The sequence below is a fragment of the Neophocaena asiaeorientalis genome, unplaced genomic scaffold, assembly GCF_003031525.2.
Source record: "Neophocaena asiaeorientalis asiaeorientalis breed wild unplaced genomic scaffold, Neophocaena_asiaeorientalis_V1.1 scaffold242, whole genome shotgun sequence".
NCBI lineage: Eukaryota > Metazoa > Chordata > Mammalia > Artiodactyla > Phocoenidae > Neophocaena > Neophocaena asiaeorientalis.
The window spans coordinates 3,783,523-3,799,640 of NW_020172451.1; the positions used below are offsets into that span (position 1 = coordinate 3,783,523).

At 61.9% G+C, this 16,118-nt stretch overlaps 1 protein-coding gene across 3 annotated transcripts in view; it reads left to right on the top strand.

Moving 5' to 3' along the window:
* The window catches only part of WNT7B (Wnt family member 7B), a 49,768-nt gene that overhangs the window by 29,026 nt on the left and 4,624 nt on the right, over positions 1 to 16,118 (top strand). For all 3 annotated transcript variants that reach the window (XM_024737367.1, XM_024737365.1, XM_024737366.1), the window contains exon 3: positions 14,729 to 15,000. In XM_024737367.1, coding sequence (XP_024593135.1) covers positions 14,729 to 15,000 — 272 coding nt within the window. The remainder of the gene's footprint in view (positions 1 to 14,728; positions 15,001 to 16,118) is intronic.

Below are 16,118 nucleotides of genomic sequence, written 5' to 3' on the forward strand. Positions count from 1 at the left end.
CCCTCTGCCCACAGAGAGGGGTGCCTACAGCCAAGGATGGGCTGATGCAGAGCATATGAAGTCCCCTTGTGCAGGTGGGGCTACTCTGTGACATTCTTCACGCCCCGAGCTCCCCTTGGGATCAAGCATCTCAGGCTCTGCTTCTAGGGAGCCCCCCTAGGACACCCCCTCTCACTTTCATGAGCATTTCAGAGGCAGAGTTTTTGGCGGAGATGTCCACACCCACTGTCCCCGTCCCTCATTTTCTCACTCCAGTCACCCCTGTCCCGGCCATTAGTGACCTTGGTGTGGCCGACTGACCCTCTTCCTTGGCTGGGCCCCAGCTCACCTGGGCTTCCTCTAGCCTCTGGTTGCTCCTTCCCAGCCCCGCCCCAATCAGCTCCCCACCCCCCCCCCAACCCATGGGAGCCTCTGGTCAACACGTTCAGCATCTTGCTGCTGAAATCTCCATCCTCAGCCTCCCCTGCTGGCCTAACCACCCAGTCGTCCAGCAGAAACCTGGGGTTGTCCCCTCTGTCCATCCCCCCACTCTACCCCATGGCTGCTGCGGGCCTGCCTCCCTGGCCCTCCTCTGGCAGCTGTCAGTTCCTCCCTCTGCCTCCTTCCCCGCCCCGTCCATGCCGTGTCACTCCCTTCCTCCAAAACCTTCAGTAGCTCCCTATTGCCCAGGATAAAGTTAGCTTCCTAGCTTGGAGTCTGAGTAGCCCCTGCCTCCCTCCATCCCTTCTGGAAACTAGAGCTTTAGCCATCGCTGAGCCTGCCAGGCCGCTTCCCTCCTGCAGCTTCTCACCCTGGGAGGCCCTTCCCCTCCGCCTGCTTATTCACGTCTGATTTCCCCGCTGGCCGGCAACGCCTTTTTTCACCCCTCCTGGCTTTCCGTCATCCGCAGGGGGGCTGAAGCCACGCCCTGGCGCTTCCTCCTCCTGTCTGTCAGCCCCGGGCCAGCTCAGCACCTGCCTGAGGTTCCCTCTGCTCTCTGCCCCCCGGGGGGTGGGCTTCCTAACATCCAGGCTGTCTCCTGACCAGCCTGAAGCCCCCCCGCCCCGCCCCCCGGCTCCTCGCTGCCCTCCGAGGAAGGCCCAGCTCTCAGCCAGGAGGGCCCTGGCTGCAGGCCGAGCTGGGCTGAGCCCTGCAGGCAGCAGGAGTCCCTCTGCGTGCTGTCATGGTGGTCTGAGCAGGCCCCTTGCTCCGCCCAGGGCTCAGCTCCTGGGACTCACAAGCAGGAAGTCAGGCTGAGCAGCGAGGTCAGCCCATGTAAGAGGCATGCAGGTGCCCCGGGCATGGGATGGGAGCCGGGCCATGGGCTGGCAGGCAGCCACTCGAGCGGTGCCAATTAATGATTGGCCCTGAGAGGGGGGATGGCCTGGGTGGGTGGGACAGGCCCCCTTCAGGCCCTGCCTGTGACCTTGGGCCACGCCTAAATCTTGAGAGCTGAAGGCAAACCCTTTAAAGGCGCAAATCGATGCCTGTGCAAAGTTCCAACTCCTTTTCCAGCACCTGGTGCTGTTGCTTGGATGCTTCCAGGGATGGGGAGCTCACTACTCCACATAAGATCTTTCTCATGATGAGCCTGTGCCGGCTTTGCCCTGGGGCCTCTGGGGGCCCGTTGCTGTGCTTCCTCTGGGGAGTTGAGGCCCACCCTAATCCTCCCTCCACGAACGAGGTCTCCCCTCACGCCGGGCGGCCTCCACCCTCTGGCCACTGGAGCCCACCCAAGCCTATTTTCTCCCCTACAGAGCGAGGCTGGGCCACCCTGGCCCCTCCTACCCGTCTCTCCCGTTACCTGGAAATGAGGTTGTTGGGGTGGGGTACGTGAGTGTGTCCCCAACTCAACTGTCTTCTTCCATGGGGTGCGGGAGGAGGAAGGGGAAAGCATGAGAGTCAGGGGTGAACCTCGTATTCCAGGGACACCCGTTAGAAACTCAGGGTCCCCAGGCAGGGCATTTCTAACAGGCGCCACAACGGAATGAGGACTGCTGTCGAGGGCTTCCTTGATGGGGTGATGCGTCCGTTGAGACCCGAGGGAGGATCAGAGTGACCCAGACCAGCCTGAAGGTGAGAGCAGGGAAGGGGGCTCCAGGTGGAGGTAACAGCATGTGCCGAAGTCCAGAGGCCAGAAGAAAGTGGATGGTATTTTCCAGGAACTGTGGGAGCGTCTGGAGCAAATGGGACGGTGGGGAGACCGGAGGCGGCAGGAGGGGTCACGGCTGGAGGGCTGTGGGCTGAGGCGTGAGTGCTGTGAAGGCCAGGAAGGCACAGGTGGGTCTGAGCACAGAGGGCCTTCTGCCGCCCACCGCCCCATCTCTGCCTGAGCCCAGCCCCTTGGGACCCACTGGCACGGGCGTGGGGGCTGCAGCTGCGTGCACTCGGGCCCCCGCCCACCCCGAGCTGCCATGGAACACTGAGTCCCGCCCATCACGTGCCGCTCGGACATGACCAGGCATAGGGGCCACCCCTAATCCTGCCTCACGCAGTGCCCGTTTGTTTTGTGGGTGACATTTGCGTTGGGAGCAAGCCCTGAGCCTCCTGGCTGCCTGCAGTAGGGGCTCAGCAAAGCCCATCCGTTTCTGGACACTCTGAGGGAGCAGAGTGGCCTACCTCTGAGTGTCTGAAAGGCGAGGGTCTGGGGGCTTCAAGTCGGCCACTGGCCGGGGCCTTGGAGGAGAAAGGGCAGCTCCCAGGCCCCGTGCACCTACTGCATGCCCGGCCCCCTGCCCGGGGCTTGCACACCAGGCTCAGGGAGGTCCGACACGAGTCCCCAGGAGGGATGAAGCCTGCACTGTCCACTCTGGGGGCACAGGCCACCGCGGGCAGGAGAGCGCTTGAAATATGGTGCGTGCGAGCTGCGATGTGCCCTTGAGTGTAAGATACATGACAGGTTTCAAAGACTTGGAGAGAAAAAAAGCAAGAAAAATAGCTCTTTCATGATCTTTTCACATTAAGATGTAGAAATGGTAATATTTGGATATATTGGCTAAATAAAATGTGTTACCAAGTTTAAGCTCACCTAATTATCTTCACTTCCTTTATGTGGCAACTAGAAAAGTTAAAATGACCTGCGTGGCTTGTGTGAGACTTCTGTTGGTGGCACTGCTCTCAGAGGGGTCAGGAGTTGCCCGGAGTCACCCTGGTCAGGGGCAGATCGGACATTCGAACCCAGGTCTGACTGCCTTCTCCCAGGACGCCGTCCTCCAGCTCAGCTGAGGGCAGAGGGTCACTGACCATCTGCTTCCTGGGGCAGCGCAGGGCGTGAGGGCGGCTCCCTTTGGCAGCCCCTGTAACTGCTCAGCCTGCAAGCACTGAGTGCCCGCTGCCTGTCAGGCCAGGGGCAGGGCGCTGGCAGTGGAGCGAAGGCCACCCAGCCCTGCTCTCGGAGCCTTGCACCCGGGATGTCCTGGGTGAGCCGATGGGGCTGGACTGGGAGGCCTGCCTGGGCCCCGGCCTTACACCGGGCACGCCCTCTCGGCCCACAGGCCCCAGCTCTGAGGGACACACAGCTTCGTCCTGTCTGTCCTGGTCACTCCCTACCCCCACCCCCATCCCGGGGGCCCAGCCTGAGGCAGCAGAACAGACATTGTCCAGGCTCAAGGCTCGGGGTCCAGGCAACCAGGACACTAGGGAGAATTGGGGCCTCGAATGTCAGAATCAGAAAGACTTTCCTGGAGGCAGGGCTCCCCAAGCCCACTCCTGGTTCAGGGTGTGATGAGCCTTGGTCGCTCAGGTGGCCCTGGCTCTGGGCCCCTGCACCGGAAGGCCAACTTGCTGCCGGGAGCAGCGGTTCCTGAGACGACCAGGCTCTGGACCCGCCAGTGGTGAGCAGATGGGGGCTTAGGCTGGGCGGTGGTTGAGCCCTCCACGTGACTCCTCTAGGTCCGCCTGGAGCTCATCCAGGATGGGAATTTTCCACCTTCACTGGCAGGGCCCGGACAGACAGGACAGGCTGTGGGGGGGCGGATGGGGTCTGGGAGGGGAGAAGGCGCTGCCGCGGTCCCACCGTGTGACCCTGGGCACGGGGTCCCATTCTCCGGGCCCCCGTCTACCCACCCACACCAGGGCTGAGGCTGGGGCCCCGACGCCACCAGGACTTGAGGGGGCGTCTCTCCTCAGAATAGGGGCAGGAAGACCCTCTGCTTCCTTGGCACGCACACAGATGAGGGGTCCAGGATGCCGGGGTCTGGTCCACCAAGCAGGACACAGATCCCAGGTGGGCGGGCCTCCACCTCCGGCCTCCAAGGGCAAGGCCTGGCCCAGACCTCAGTCCGTCTCCACCTGGGACCCCTCCTGCCGCCACTGTGGGAGCACCATTCCCCCGAGGCCGCCGGGGCCGGCCCTTGCACAAACATCACTCGCTCCTGGTTCCCCTGTCCGCACAGCATAGGTGGGGAGACTGAGGCCCACGGAAGCCTGTCTTGGCCAAGGTCACACGCCGGTCAGAACTAGAGATCTGAACCCACGGTTCAGCCCTGTGCCCCGGCGGGGTCCGGGTACCGGCTGGTGGAGACAGGGGGCAGCTGCGGGGGGGCGGGGAAGGGGCTCTGGTTCCATCGTGTCCCCCCTCACAGGCAGTGGCTGATTTTGCCGCAGGCCCGACGAAGGAGGGCGTGGTCTGAGGCAGGCTGCCCAGGGCTGACCTCCCTAAGGAGAGAGGCCGCAGAAGAGGCCTTGCCAGCCTCCCCAGAGCCACGGGGCAGGGGTGGAAGCTCCTGGAAGGCCAGCCCAGCTGGGGACGCAGACCCCCCGGCCCTGGCTGCCCCTCGCCGCGTGGCCCTGGGCCAGGCCCTCTGGGCCCAACCGGAGCGCGACCCCCCTGGAGGGCCGCTGCGGCTGTGAGGGCCCCGCCGGGTCAGAACAAAGGCCGCGGGCGCGGGTGTGCCGGCGTGTTCGGACCTGGCACGACTGTTTCCAGTGCTCTGTTTATGACAACGGCAGGGAAGAGCTTAGCGTGGAGACACTGACTCAGCCGGGGACGAGCCGGGGCGGCGGCTGGGACGGGGCCGGAGAGAGCCAGGGGGACAGAGGGACGTAGAGAGAGAGGCAGAAACCGAGAGGGAAGGGCAGACAGAGACCTACGGCAAGAGGGACACAGAGAGGGCAACGCACACGCACAGGCACACGCACGTGCACGCACAGCGCCGACACAGGCCTTCGCCTGTCCCAGGGTCCAGGCCGCGCTGCGATGGGTGGTAAGAGCAGCTTCCACGCCCGGAGCACTTCCTCACCCACGCGGCGCTGGACCCCGCGAGGTGGGTGATGTTATCACCTGCCTTTAGCAGGTACAGAAACAGGCACCGGGGTGCAAGGCAGCCTCTCCAGCAGGCACTCAGCAGAGCGTGGATCGCACCCGGTGGTGGTCCAGGCCAGGCCCCCCACACCGCCAGAATCCTAGGTCAGGATGGCGGGGGGCCTGGTGGGGCGGGGCCTCTGGGCTTCTGACCCTTCAAGTGCACAAATGGGGATTTGGGGCCTGGTGGGCCTCGAGGCATCTCTGGGCTCCCCTGCCTCCTCCCTCCCACAGCCTCTCCACCTCACCCGTGTGTGCTGGGATGCAGCTCGGGCAGGGGGTGCGTGCCCAGGCCCCGTGACTGAGCCAAGGCCGGGAGGCGGGCACTGCGCTGCCCCGCTGGGGGACCCCAGGAGCTGCTGGTGTGGCCTAGGGTGTCTCCTGGCCTCCCTGGCCTCCATCTCTCCACCTGTAAACTGTGGGCAGGGGGAGGTATTCTCCCACCCCTTCTAAGCTCCTGGGAGCCTGAGGGCTGAATGGGATGGTGGTGGAGGGTCTCAGAGGAGTGGGGGAGCTCACCAGCTGGCACTGTCCCACTGGCCGGGCCAAGGCCTCGGGAAGCCCACCCTGTCCCATGTCCAATGTCGGTCACAGCAGCACCCTCCAGGGGCTTTCCATGTTCATAGAATAAAATCTAATATCGTCCCCATGGGCTCCCAAAGTCACCGTGGAGTGGCTGTCTCTTCTGCATCAAACCATACACACGTGGCTCATTCCCTCCCTGTGACCTTAGCATTGCTGTTCCCTCTGCCTGAACACTGTTCCCTGCGCCTTTGCATGGGTCATTCCTCTTGTCATTTAGGACTCACCTTCGGCATCCTTCTTGAGAGGGGCCCGCACTGGGCATCCTCCACCCAAGTCCCTCCCTACAGCCACCCGCCCTGCTGTCCCGTCCGTGGTTCTGACTGAGGCCCTCTGCCTGCACTCCCTGTGAACCCTCCCAAGCCCGCTGGTCCCCTGGGCTGTGATGTGTTAGTCTTGTCCTGCTGTATGCTTGGCCGTGGGCTTGGGGATGGGTAGGGGCTGAGGGCCTCCTCCCTGGGGCCCTGGGGTTGCAGGCCATGCTTGGTGCTGGGATGGTAGCAGAGGAGTGAGGGAGGGAAGGGTGAGAGATGGAGTAGGGTGCCCGGGCGTGACACATGCAAGCCTGGGTCTCAGGCCTGGTCAGCGACGGGGGAGACAGACTGTATGGTTTCCCTGTTCTGGTGGGTACGGGGGGAGCGGTCCGAGCATGGACTCTGGGGTCCTGGGTCAGATCCCAGCTCTGTGGTCAGCCTGCCATGAGACCTTGGGCCAGTCACCCACCTCCTTTGAGCCAAGCACCCTCACTGTGAGGTGGGGCCCCTGTGAGAGTTTGAATCGAGTAGGACAGGTTGTATGCAATCCCCTAAAACCATCAGATGCTGTATGTTTTTGAACAGCTTTATTGAGATATAACTCATATACAGTCCAATCAAGCATTTAAAGTGTACTATTCACTGGCTTTTAGTCATAGGTTGTGAAACCATCACCATAGTCAATTTTAGAACATTTTCACCGCTCCAGAAAGAAACCCTTAGCAATCATCCTCCAATCCCCCTCGCCCTTGGCAACGCTCACCGGCTCCCTATCTCTGTGGATTTACCCATTCTGGACGTTTCATATCAATGGAATCGTACACCATGTGGCTTTTGTGTCCGGCATCTTTCACTGAGCATCACGTTTTCAGGGTTCATCCATGTCGTGGCCTGGGTCAGTACTTCGTCCCTTCATATGGCTGAAGAGTGTTTCATTGTGTGGAGAGACCACCATTTCTTTATCCGTTTATCCGCTGGACATTTGGGTTGTTTCCTCCTTTTGGCTATCGTGAATCACGTTGCTATGAGTATTCACATACAAGTTGTCGTGTGGACACGTGTTCATTTCTCTTGGGTACATAGCTAGGAGAGGAATTCTGGGTTAAGTATTCATAGTAACTCTGTATTTAACATTTTGAGGAACCTCCAAATGGTTTCCATAGCGGCTGCACCATTTTCCATTCCCACCAGCGGTGCGCGAAGGTTCTGATTTCTCCACGTCCTCGTCAGCCCTTGTTAGTGTCTCTCTTTGTATTTTAGCCATCCTAGTGGGTGTGACGTGCTGTCTCATCGTGGCTTTGATCTGCATTTCCTTGATGGCTAATGACGTTGAGCATCTTTTTTTGTGCTTAATGGCCATTTTTTTTTTTTTTTTTTTTTGCGGTACACAGGCCTCTCACCGCTGTGGCCTCTCCCATCGCGGAGCACAGGCTCCGGACACGCAGGCTCAGCGGCCATGGCTCACGGGCCGAGCCGCTCCGCGGCATGTGGGATCTTCCCGGACCGGGGCACGAACCCGCGTCCCCTGCATCGGCAGGGGGGGGCCCCCCCACTGCGCCACCAGGGAAGCCCTAATGGACATTTTGATACCTTCTTTGGAGAAATGTCTATTCGGATCCTTTGCCCATTTTAAACTGGGTTGTTTGTCTTTTTATTACTGAATTGTAGAAAATGCTGTGTTTTTTCAAAGAGGGGCAGGTACGGGTTGGCAGAGAGGCAGGGTTTGACAGATCTGAGCTGCGTTGGCCACGAGCCCAGGAACACACACAGGAGCACACACTTGCTCACGCTTATAGGAACTGCATTTGTGCAAACGTAAGTCCAGGCATATGCACAGGGACACGGGCATGGGGACACATGCAGAGGTACACATGCGTGGATGCCTAAACCTGTGTACACCCACGGAAAGCCCATGTGTGGTGTGTCCCACACGTGTGGGCATGAAGCTCGCGTCAGCGACCCTCTGTGTGCTGGGGCCAGGCCTGCCCACCCGGGACCACACGTGGGTCCCCTGACGTGGTGACTTGGCCATATCAGAGCAGTTATCCTTATTTTGCAAAGTGGGGACATCGAGACATAGAAAGGCCCCTTGATTGGTCCAAGGTGACCCAACTGGCCAATTTTAGGGTCTGGACTTGAACTCAAGGTCTCAGACTCTGAGCCCCTTCTCTGGGGCTTTGACCTCACCTCAGTCATTCTGGAATGTCAGGTCTGGGCTCCCCGACTTCCTGAGCCACTGTGTGACCTTGGGCAGCATGCTGCCCCTCTCTGGGCCTCAGACTCCTTGTCTGAGGAGTTGCACTGAGTAGCTAGCACTGGATGGTCCCTGAGGCCCTCCCAGCCTCTAGGTGCCAGGTCCCCAGCTCCCCTTCTCAGAGGGATGCAAGTGCTTTTCTCACCCTGCCTCCCCAGGCCTGTAGTTAATCGGGTCATTATGAGCTCAATTAGGGCTTTTTGCGGCTTTCTAAAGATAGTGTGCCAGGCCCCTAGGGATGCTAGGAAGTGGCAGGTGGCTTTGAGGGGACACTGAGGAGGGGGTGTGTGCCTGGGGCCTGGGGAGGGCGGGCACAGCCCCCAGCTCTGCCCTGGGGGGGTGAGGGGACCTCTGTTCTGCCCAGGCCCCCGCATGACCCAGGAGCCACATTTGTCCCCTCCAGTAACTGCTCACAAAGATCTGCCTGGTCCCCAGCGTCCTCATCGGGGTCAGGGTGAGGGGACAGCTGGGTGGGCTAGGCCCTACTGACCCAGGAAGACCCTCTTTCCCGGGGAGTCAGGTCTGGCAGGCACGGAGCGGGGCAGTGGGGGTGCGGTTAAGTTTGAATAACCAAGAGCAAAGGGAGAGCAGAGCTGGCTGGCCCCTGAGCGGCCAGCGCCTCAGCTTACCCACGGGGCAGTGGTCTCTGAGGGCTTGGCTGTTGTAGATTCATCCGGAATAGGCGTGGAGGGGGCAGCTGGGCAGGCGGACTGGGAGGAGGCTGTGGACAGCACAGAGAGGGGCCTGGGCCTGTCCTGGGGGCCCTGCACTGTACCTGGGCTTCCCTGGCCCGCTCAGTATTTGGTGATGCTGAGGGCGATGCCCATTTGTCCTGTTTGCTCTCAGAGCTGCTCCTGGGGCCGTAGGGCGAATAGGGACACAGGCTCAGAGAGGGTTTGTGACTTGCCTGGGGCCGCACAGCAGGTGTGAGAATGCAAGTCCAAGGCTTTCTTGCCTGTTCCTCCCCCAGTCTCCCCGTACCTCCCTCTCTGCTTTCCCGAAACCTCGGGCCGGGGCCCCGCATGGCTAATGGAGCCCACCTTGACCTGTCAGGTGCCAGACGCAGACTGCAGAGCCCTGTTGCTGGCTCTGGTGTCTGAGGGTACAGATCCACGCTGGGGTGGCTCTGGATCCCAAGAGGGGCCCCCGGGCCTCCCAAGTCTGAAGCGTACCCCCAGGACAGCTGCTGGCCCCAAACAGACCATCCTCGCTGCCTTCACCCAACTCCCCACCCTCATCACCAGACAGATCTGGAGCAGCCGCTGTGCTCAGACAGCCATTACTGCTACTGCCTGGAGCAAATCACTTCCCGCCTTTGAGGCTCGGTGTTCCCACCTGCGAGATGGGTCTCATCAAGAGGATCTATTCCGTGGGTGGTCGTGGAGATAAAAGGAGGTGATGGGGCTTCCCTGGTGGCGCAGCGGTTGAGAGTCCGCCTGCCGATGCAGGGGACGTGGGTTCGTGCCCCGGTCTGGGAAGATCCCACGTGCAGCGGAGCGGCTGGGCCCGTGAGCCATGGCCGCTGAGCCTGCGCGTCCGGCGCGCCTGTGCTCCGCGGTGGGAGGGGCCACAGCAGCGAGAGGCCGGCAAACCGCAAAAAAAAAAAAAAAAAAAAAGGTGACGGAATGTAGTGCGTCCAGCCCCAGCCCTGCTCACATGAGGACCCAGGGAATAACGCTGCAGGGTGGGCGTACCTGGAAGAATCACACGTGGATCCTACCCACCACCCCTGCAGCCCGCGGGCACCTGGCAGGAGCCCAGAGGAGGGCCCTCACCCCAATGGGGCTTCCGGGAGCAGGGGGCCTCCCAGCTGCGTCCAGAGCCTGGGTGAGCTGCAGGCACGTGGGCGCGCAGGAAAGGTTCCCAGCAAGGAGGGGGCCAGCGTCCCCCAGCGCGGGCAGCAGGGAGCCAGGCTACTCCCGTTCCAGAGCAGTGGCGTGTGCCGGCTGCTGCGCTTGGCCAGGTGGGGCTTGATGGCATGGTGGGTGGGACGGCTGGGCTTGAGGGCATCTCTGAGGCTTGGGGAGCCATCGATGTTTGCTGGCCAAGGCGCACGGGTTCAAGGGGCTTCTTTCTTTTTTTTTTTTTTTGCGGTACGCCGGCCTCTCACTGTTAACGTGCAGGCTCAGTGGCCATGGCGCACGGGCCCAGCCGCTCCGCGGCATGTGGGATCTTCCCGGACCGGGGCACGAACCCGTGTCCCCTGCATCGGCAGGCGGACTCTCAACCACTGCGCCACCAGGAAAGCCCAAGAGACTTCTTTCTAGATCTACACACTGGCTCCTTCTCACCCTGGAGGACGTGCAGGCAACACGCCAGGGATTCCAAGCTGGCCCATGTGGTGATTGGAGGAGGGGGCCGTCTCATCCCTCCATGTCAGGCACACTGTGACCTGGGGCCAGTAACAAAGCCCTCTGAGTCTACATCCACGTCTGTGAAATGGGGCCACGGGGCTGTCGTGAGCATTAAATAAGATGTATGTGCAGAGTGTGGGCACGTGGGAACCCCTCCATCCAGGACCCCACCTCATTCTCCTCGGTTCTCCCTAGACTGCAGCTCTCTCACTGCTTGCCTCCCCTTTGTCTCCATGGTGAGATGAGAGGGTTTGGCTCATTTAAAGCAAATAAAAAAGGAATTAGTGGGAGCGGCAGCCCGGTGAGTAACTGATGAGTAACCGGGTCTGAGCTGAGCAGGGCAGAAACCAGGCGGGAGCAGAAAGCCTGGGAGAGGGTTCTGTGAAATGCCCTCCAAACACACAGGCCCGGCCTGGGCGCCTGCTGGCCTGCTTGGGGGCGTTAGGTTGGAGGACGTGGGAGTCCCCCATCTGGCTGCCGACGGGGAGGGAGAGCGTTTGGGGAAGAAGAGGGTCATGGGCAGGGCTTCCGAGGGCACGCTGCACCATGCTCGCCTAGGCAGGGCTTGGTTGTGGCACTTTTAATGCCGTTGGCCTGGCCTCTTGGTGTGATTACACAACTGGTGGAGATTTCTAACCCCTTGCTGGGCGCCTAGCTTGTGACACGCCCACTCTGAGGCTAGCTCTACCTCCCCAGAGCTCCCCGCTGGCGTTCCCCTGCCGCTAGCGCCCCGCCGCCACCGCACGCCTGGGGTCCACAGATGGTCCAAGTGCAGCATCTCCTCTGCAAGGGGGCTGTGCACACCTCTTCTCCTGCCTCCTCCTGCCCAAGGTCACTGAGCTGCACGGGGGCCAAGCTGGGGGCAGGATGGCCTCCGGTGACCTGGGCCCCAGGCCCTGAGTCCCTCCGTCTGCCTCGCTGGGCTTTGATTCCTCTGCCTGGGTTCGAGTCCGGCTTCAGCCCCTAACAGCTTGTCCCATAACTTCTGTGTGCCTCAGCGTCCTCCCCTGTGCAATGGCAGTAAGGATGACACCTGCCTCGCACGATTGTCGGGACAGGGCGATGAGAACACGTGCTAAGGGTTAGAGGGATGCTGGTGCTGTGACAGCAGGTGAGCGATGGCGCGAGGAGGAGAGAAGCGCAGCTCTGCTGATCCACTTTCGAAAGAGTTCCAGGACCCCACCCCTTGCGTAGCCAGAGTGAGCTCCAAGATCCACATCCTACAGCCTCTTGCCCCAGCACCTGCACAGAAAGTGCCCGCTGCTTCATGGGACATCTCTGGCCACCCACAAGCTGGCTCCCTGGGACCTCGGCCGTCTCTTTTCTTATTGCTCTTGATCTCAGACTTGCACAAGCAACAGAAAGCCGTTTCACACCTCTGCACCTGCTCTGTGTGCACTAGGAGTACGTACCTACCACCCACGCACCACACAACTATGTACTCACACGCTCACGTACTCAGACACCATGTACTCAGTCACACACATCACGTACACACACTCTCACGCACTCATGGGGAGTTAACTCATACTTCTTGGTAAGATTTATTTTAAGATGTCACCTCCTGCAGGAAGCCTTCCCTGACTCCACCCCCCGCCCTCCCTTAGAGAGGCAGGTCAGGGCATTCTTGGAGGTTCCATGGTTCCCCGTGCCCCTCCTCGCAGAGCACTGTGGTCCCCTCCTCTCCTGGAATCCCCTCACGAGTTCACCGCTGCTCCCCCGCCCATGCGCAAGCTTGTCGCAGGCCCTGCTGGGCTTGGGTGACACCAAACCAACAGCGAGGAGTTCAGTAACCCACTTCGCACCATCCTCTCCTTGTCCCTGTGTCGGTCTGGTGCTCCCGGCTGGTGGCCTGGACGGTGCAGGGACCAGGGCTCCTCGGTGATCCTCCAGGAGCCAATCACTGTGCTGAGAGAGGCTTCTTACAGAGCGGTGGCAGCAGAGCGGTCCCCACGCGGGAGGTGGGAAGTGTGGGCAGGAAGGGCCCACCCGGGAGGAGGGGCTGGATGTCCAGCAAGGCCCTGGGAGGGCAGTGCCGCCCTGTGCCCTTTGCAAAGATCCCCTGATCTTTCTGGGGAGGAAGGGATGCCCGACACCACCTTCCGTCAGCTCTTCTCAGAGGATGGAAGTTTCCAGGAAGCTGTGGCCCCTCCGAGACAGCAGAGGCCAACCAAAGCCTCCTCTGCCCTGGGCCCCGGAGACCAGAGGTCTCAGCCTGGCCCTCATCCTGAGTGGGAGAGACCCCGGGAACAGGGACCCCACAGAGGGTGAGACCCCCAGGGTAGAGGAACTCACTGAGGATGAAGCCCACCCCGGGGACAGGGACCCCACCAAGGGCGGGCCCCCCCACCCTGGGGACAGACACCTCCCTGAGGGTAAGCCCCCCAGGGGAACAGATCCCATCTAGGTGAGCCCCCCTCAGCTGGTTGGTGGGTGAGGAGGTGGACCCCAGAGCACATAGTCGGCGCCCAGCACAGGGCTGGCCATGCAGTTGGTGCTCAATGGATGTTTATGGAATGGGCCTAACTTGACCCTCCACCCTCTCTCAGTCTGGGGGGATGACGCCAGCCCCCAACAACAGGGACAGCACCAAGCACACAGAGGGGCACGCTGGTCCTCACGGGGCACAAACACAGGGCTTGTGCAAGGATGGGGTCGTGGGTTTCCAGTGGCCACATCCCGCTATTGCTGAGGGCAGTGCGATTCCCGCTCAGCAGAGCTTGGCTTTGGTCCAGTGGACATCACTGAGCTCTGTACCCATAGTGGCAGGTGCTGGGGACCACACAGACCTGGCCGTGGCCCGCAGGGAGCCTCTGTGCTTGTGGGCAAGGTGAGAGGGGCTCAAGAGACTGGGGCCAGGATGGCAGGATGCACAGGCTGGGGGCTGTAGAAAATAAAGAATGAGAGCTGGACCCGCTCATCTGAGGGGCCTTTGACTCGGGTGGAGCTGGCAAGTCCCAGTGGTAGGGCTAACCAGGTGGACAGTGTCGAGAGCAACAAGAGCGTCAGACCTGCCGCTGAGGGAGATCAGGCAGCCCGGGCTCCCTTCTGGCTGGTGGTCTGAGAAGGCTGCCTGGAGGAGGAGGCATTGGAACTGGCCTCGGAAAGTTGTTAAAATTTGGGCATGAAGCGGAGGGAAATAACACCGAAAAGACCAGGAACCGTCCAGGAACATGTGAGCAGTACCGGGTTTGGGTCGTTCTGTGTGGCGGACGGGGAGAGGGGGCTGGGGGTCCAGCTGGACATGGACTTCAGGCTTGGACGGCAGGCCTTCCCTCCTCAGCTCAGGCAGAGGAGAGGGAGGGAAAGTGTGTGTGTGTGCGGGGGGTGCGGAGCTGCACTTTGCACCTGCCTGGAGGGTGGCTGGCGGGTGAGGGAGGTCAGGAGGACCGGCACCCGAGTGTGGCAGTTCAGAGACCCCTGAAGCAGGCAGGGGTGTCGGAGGAGAAGGGAGATTCAGGAGGCCAGGGCCTGGTGATGGGGTGACAGTGGGTGGTTAGAGAGAGGGAGAGAGACAGACGGCAACGAAGGGCTCTGGCGCCGCTCTGAGCTGGGGCGATTCTGTCTGGCTCCTGGCTGGTGGGGTGGGTGCCCCCCAGAGGGATCAGCACAAGTGGCTGGTTCATGAAGAGCAGCGCTGGAGGCTGACAGAGGCCCAGACCCCAAACATCCCCTCCCAGGCCCGCCCCCCACTGCTGTCTCCCAGGAGGAAGTTGGGCCTCTCCAGCCCAGGCTTTCGGGACAGGAAGAGAAGTGTCTTACATGCCGGTGGCAGGGCCGTGGCATGCATCGAGTGCCCACTGTATACCGTCCTCACCACAGACCTGAAAGGTGGGTTTTATCGGCCTCACTGTGCTGAGTGAGAAGCTCAGAGAGGCTAAGGGCTGAGCCCAGAGTCACACAGCCGGCCGGCAGCAGGACCAGGGCCCAGCACTGGGTCCCCTGAGCCCACCGGGCCGGGACCTGCGGGGCTTCACCGTCCGCACCCGCCCCCTCCCCGCAGGGAGCCGGGAGGCCGCCTTCACGTACGCCATCACCGCCGCCGGCGTGGCTCACGCCGTCACCGCCGCCTGCAGCCAGGGCAACCTGAGCAACTGCGGCTGCGACCGCGAGAAGCAGGGCTACTACAACCAGGCCGAGGGCTGGAAGTGGGGCGGCTGCTCCGCCGACGTGCGCTACGGCATCGATTTCTCCCGGCGCTTCGTGGACGCCCGCGAGATCAAGAAAAACGCCAGGCGCCTCATGAACCTGCACAACAATGAGGCGGGCAGGAAGGTAGGGCGGGGCGGGCACGGGGCGGGGCGGGCAGGCCTGGGTCAGGTGTGACGGCCGCGTTACACGGGGACGCTGTGGCCCTCTCTGAGCTTTGGGCCCCTCTCCTAGCGGAGGGAGTTGGTGAACTGAACCCTGAAAGTGCGGGGTGGGGAGTGCTGAGCGCAAGCCGTCACTTCTGTCCGTCCCAGCAGCCCGAAGAGCTGGGCCTTACTGTTCCCATGACAGAGGTTTGAAAACTGAGGCCGGGAGTGAAGTGATGCCCGCGGCCCCCAGCTGGTGGGCGGTAGGGGTGAGACAGGGATCCTGTTTGCACACAAGGTGGGAGCCGGGCCTGGCCTGGGACCCAAGGGTGAGGGGAGGCCCCTGGGCCACAGTCCATGTCCCTGCCCTGCTCCTAGAGGGGTCTTGCCGATATACGAGGAAAGGCTTCCCGGAGGAGGCGGCCTTTGGCTCCGATTGCTGTGAGAGACTGGAGGAAGGGGTGTTCCCAGGAAGCAGGAACGGAAGGGCAGAAACTGAGCTGGGGGCTCTTGGGCAGCCAGCTTCATGCCTGGTGCGGGCCGCAGAGTGGTGGGTGATAATCGAGAACATTCAAGCCGGGACGCACTGGGGAAGAACTCAGGGTGAGTCCAGCCCCGCCCCTGGGAGATGAGGGCCCCAGATACTGGGCTGGGAGGGGCGGCCGCCGTGGCGGCAAGATGGCCCGAGATAGGGTAGCCAGCCAAGTGGAACGCCTCTGGGTCTGGCTCTCCAGCCCGGGGGGCTGCACCCAGGGCGCCAGGGCCTGTGGGGCTCTGCAGGCTAGGCACGACTTGCCTTTCCAGGCAAAGAGTTGAAGATGCCCTCTGACCCAGGGCCCAGAGCTGGGCTCGTTCACTCTCGCGGCCCCTTCTGTGTGCCAGGCGTTATGCTGGGTGCAGGGTCAGGGAGGAGTGAGACATAGCCTTGGCCGCGGGAGCTCCCACAGCTCCAACTGGGGCCACATGAGGGGAGCAGGGGCTGCACCCAGAAACAGTGAGAGCCCGGGGACCTGAGGGAGGGGTAGCAGTAGCTTCCGGGAGGCAGTGGTGTCCACATACCGGAGCTGAGAAGAGCAGAGGCAGAAGGAGCTGGCACCT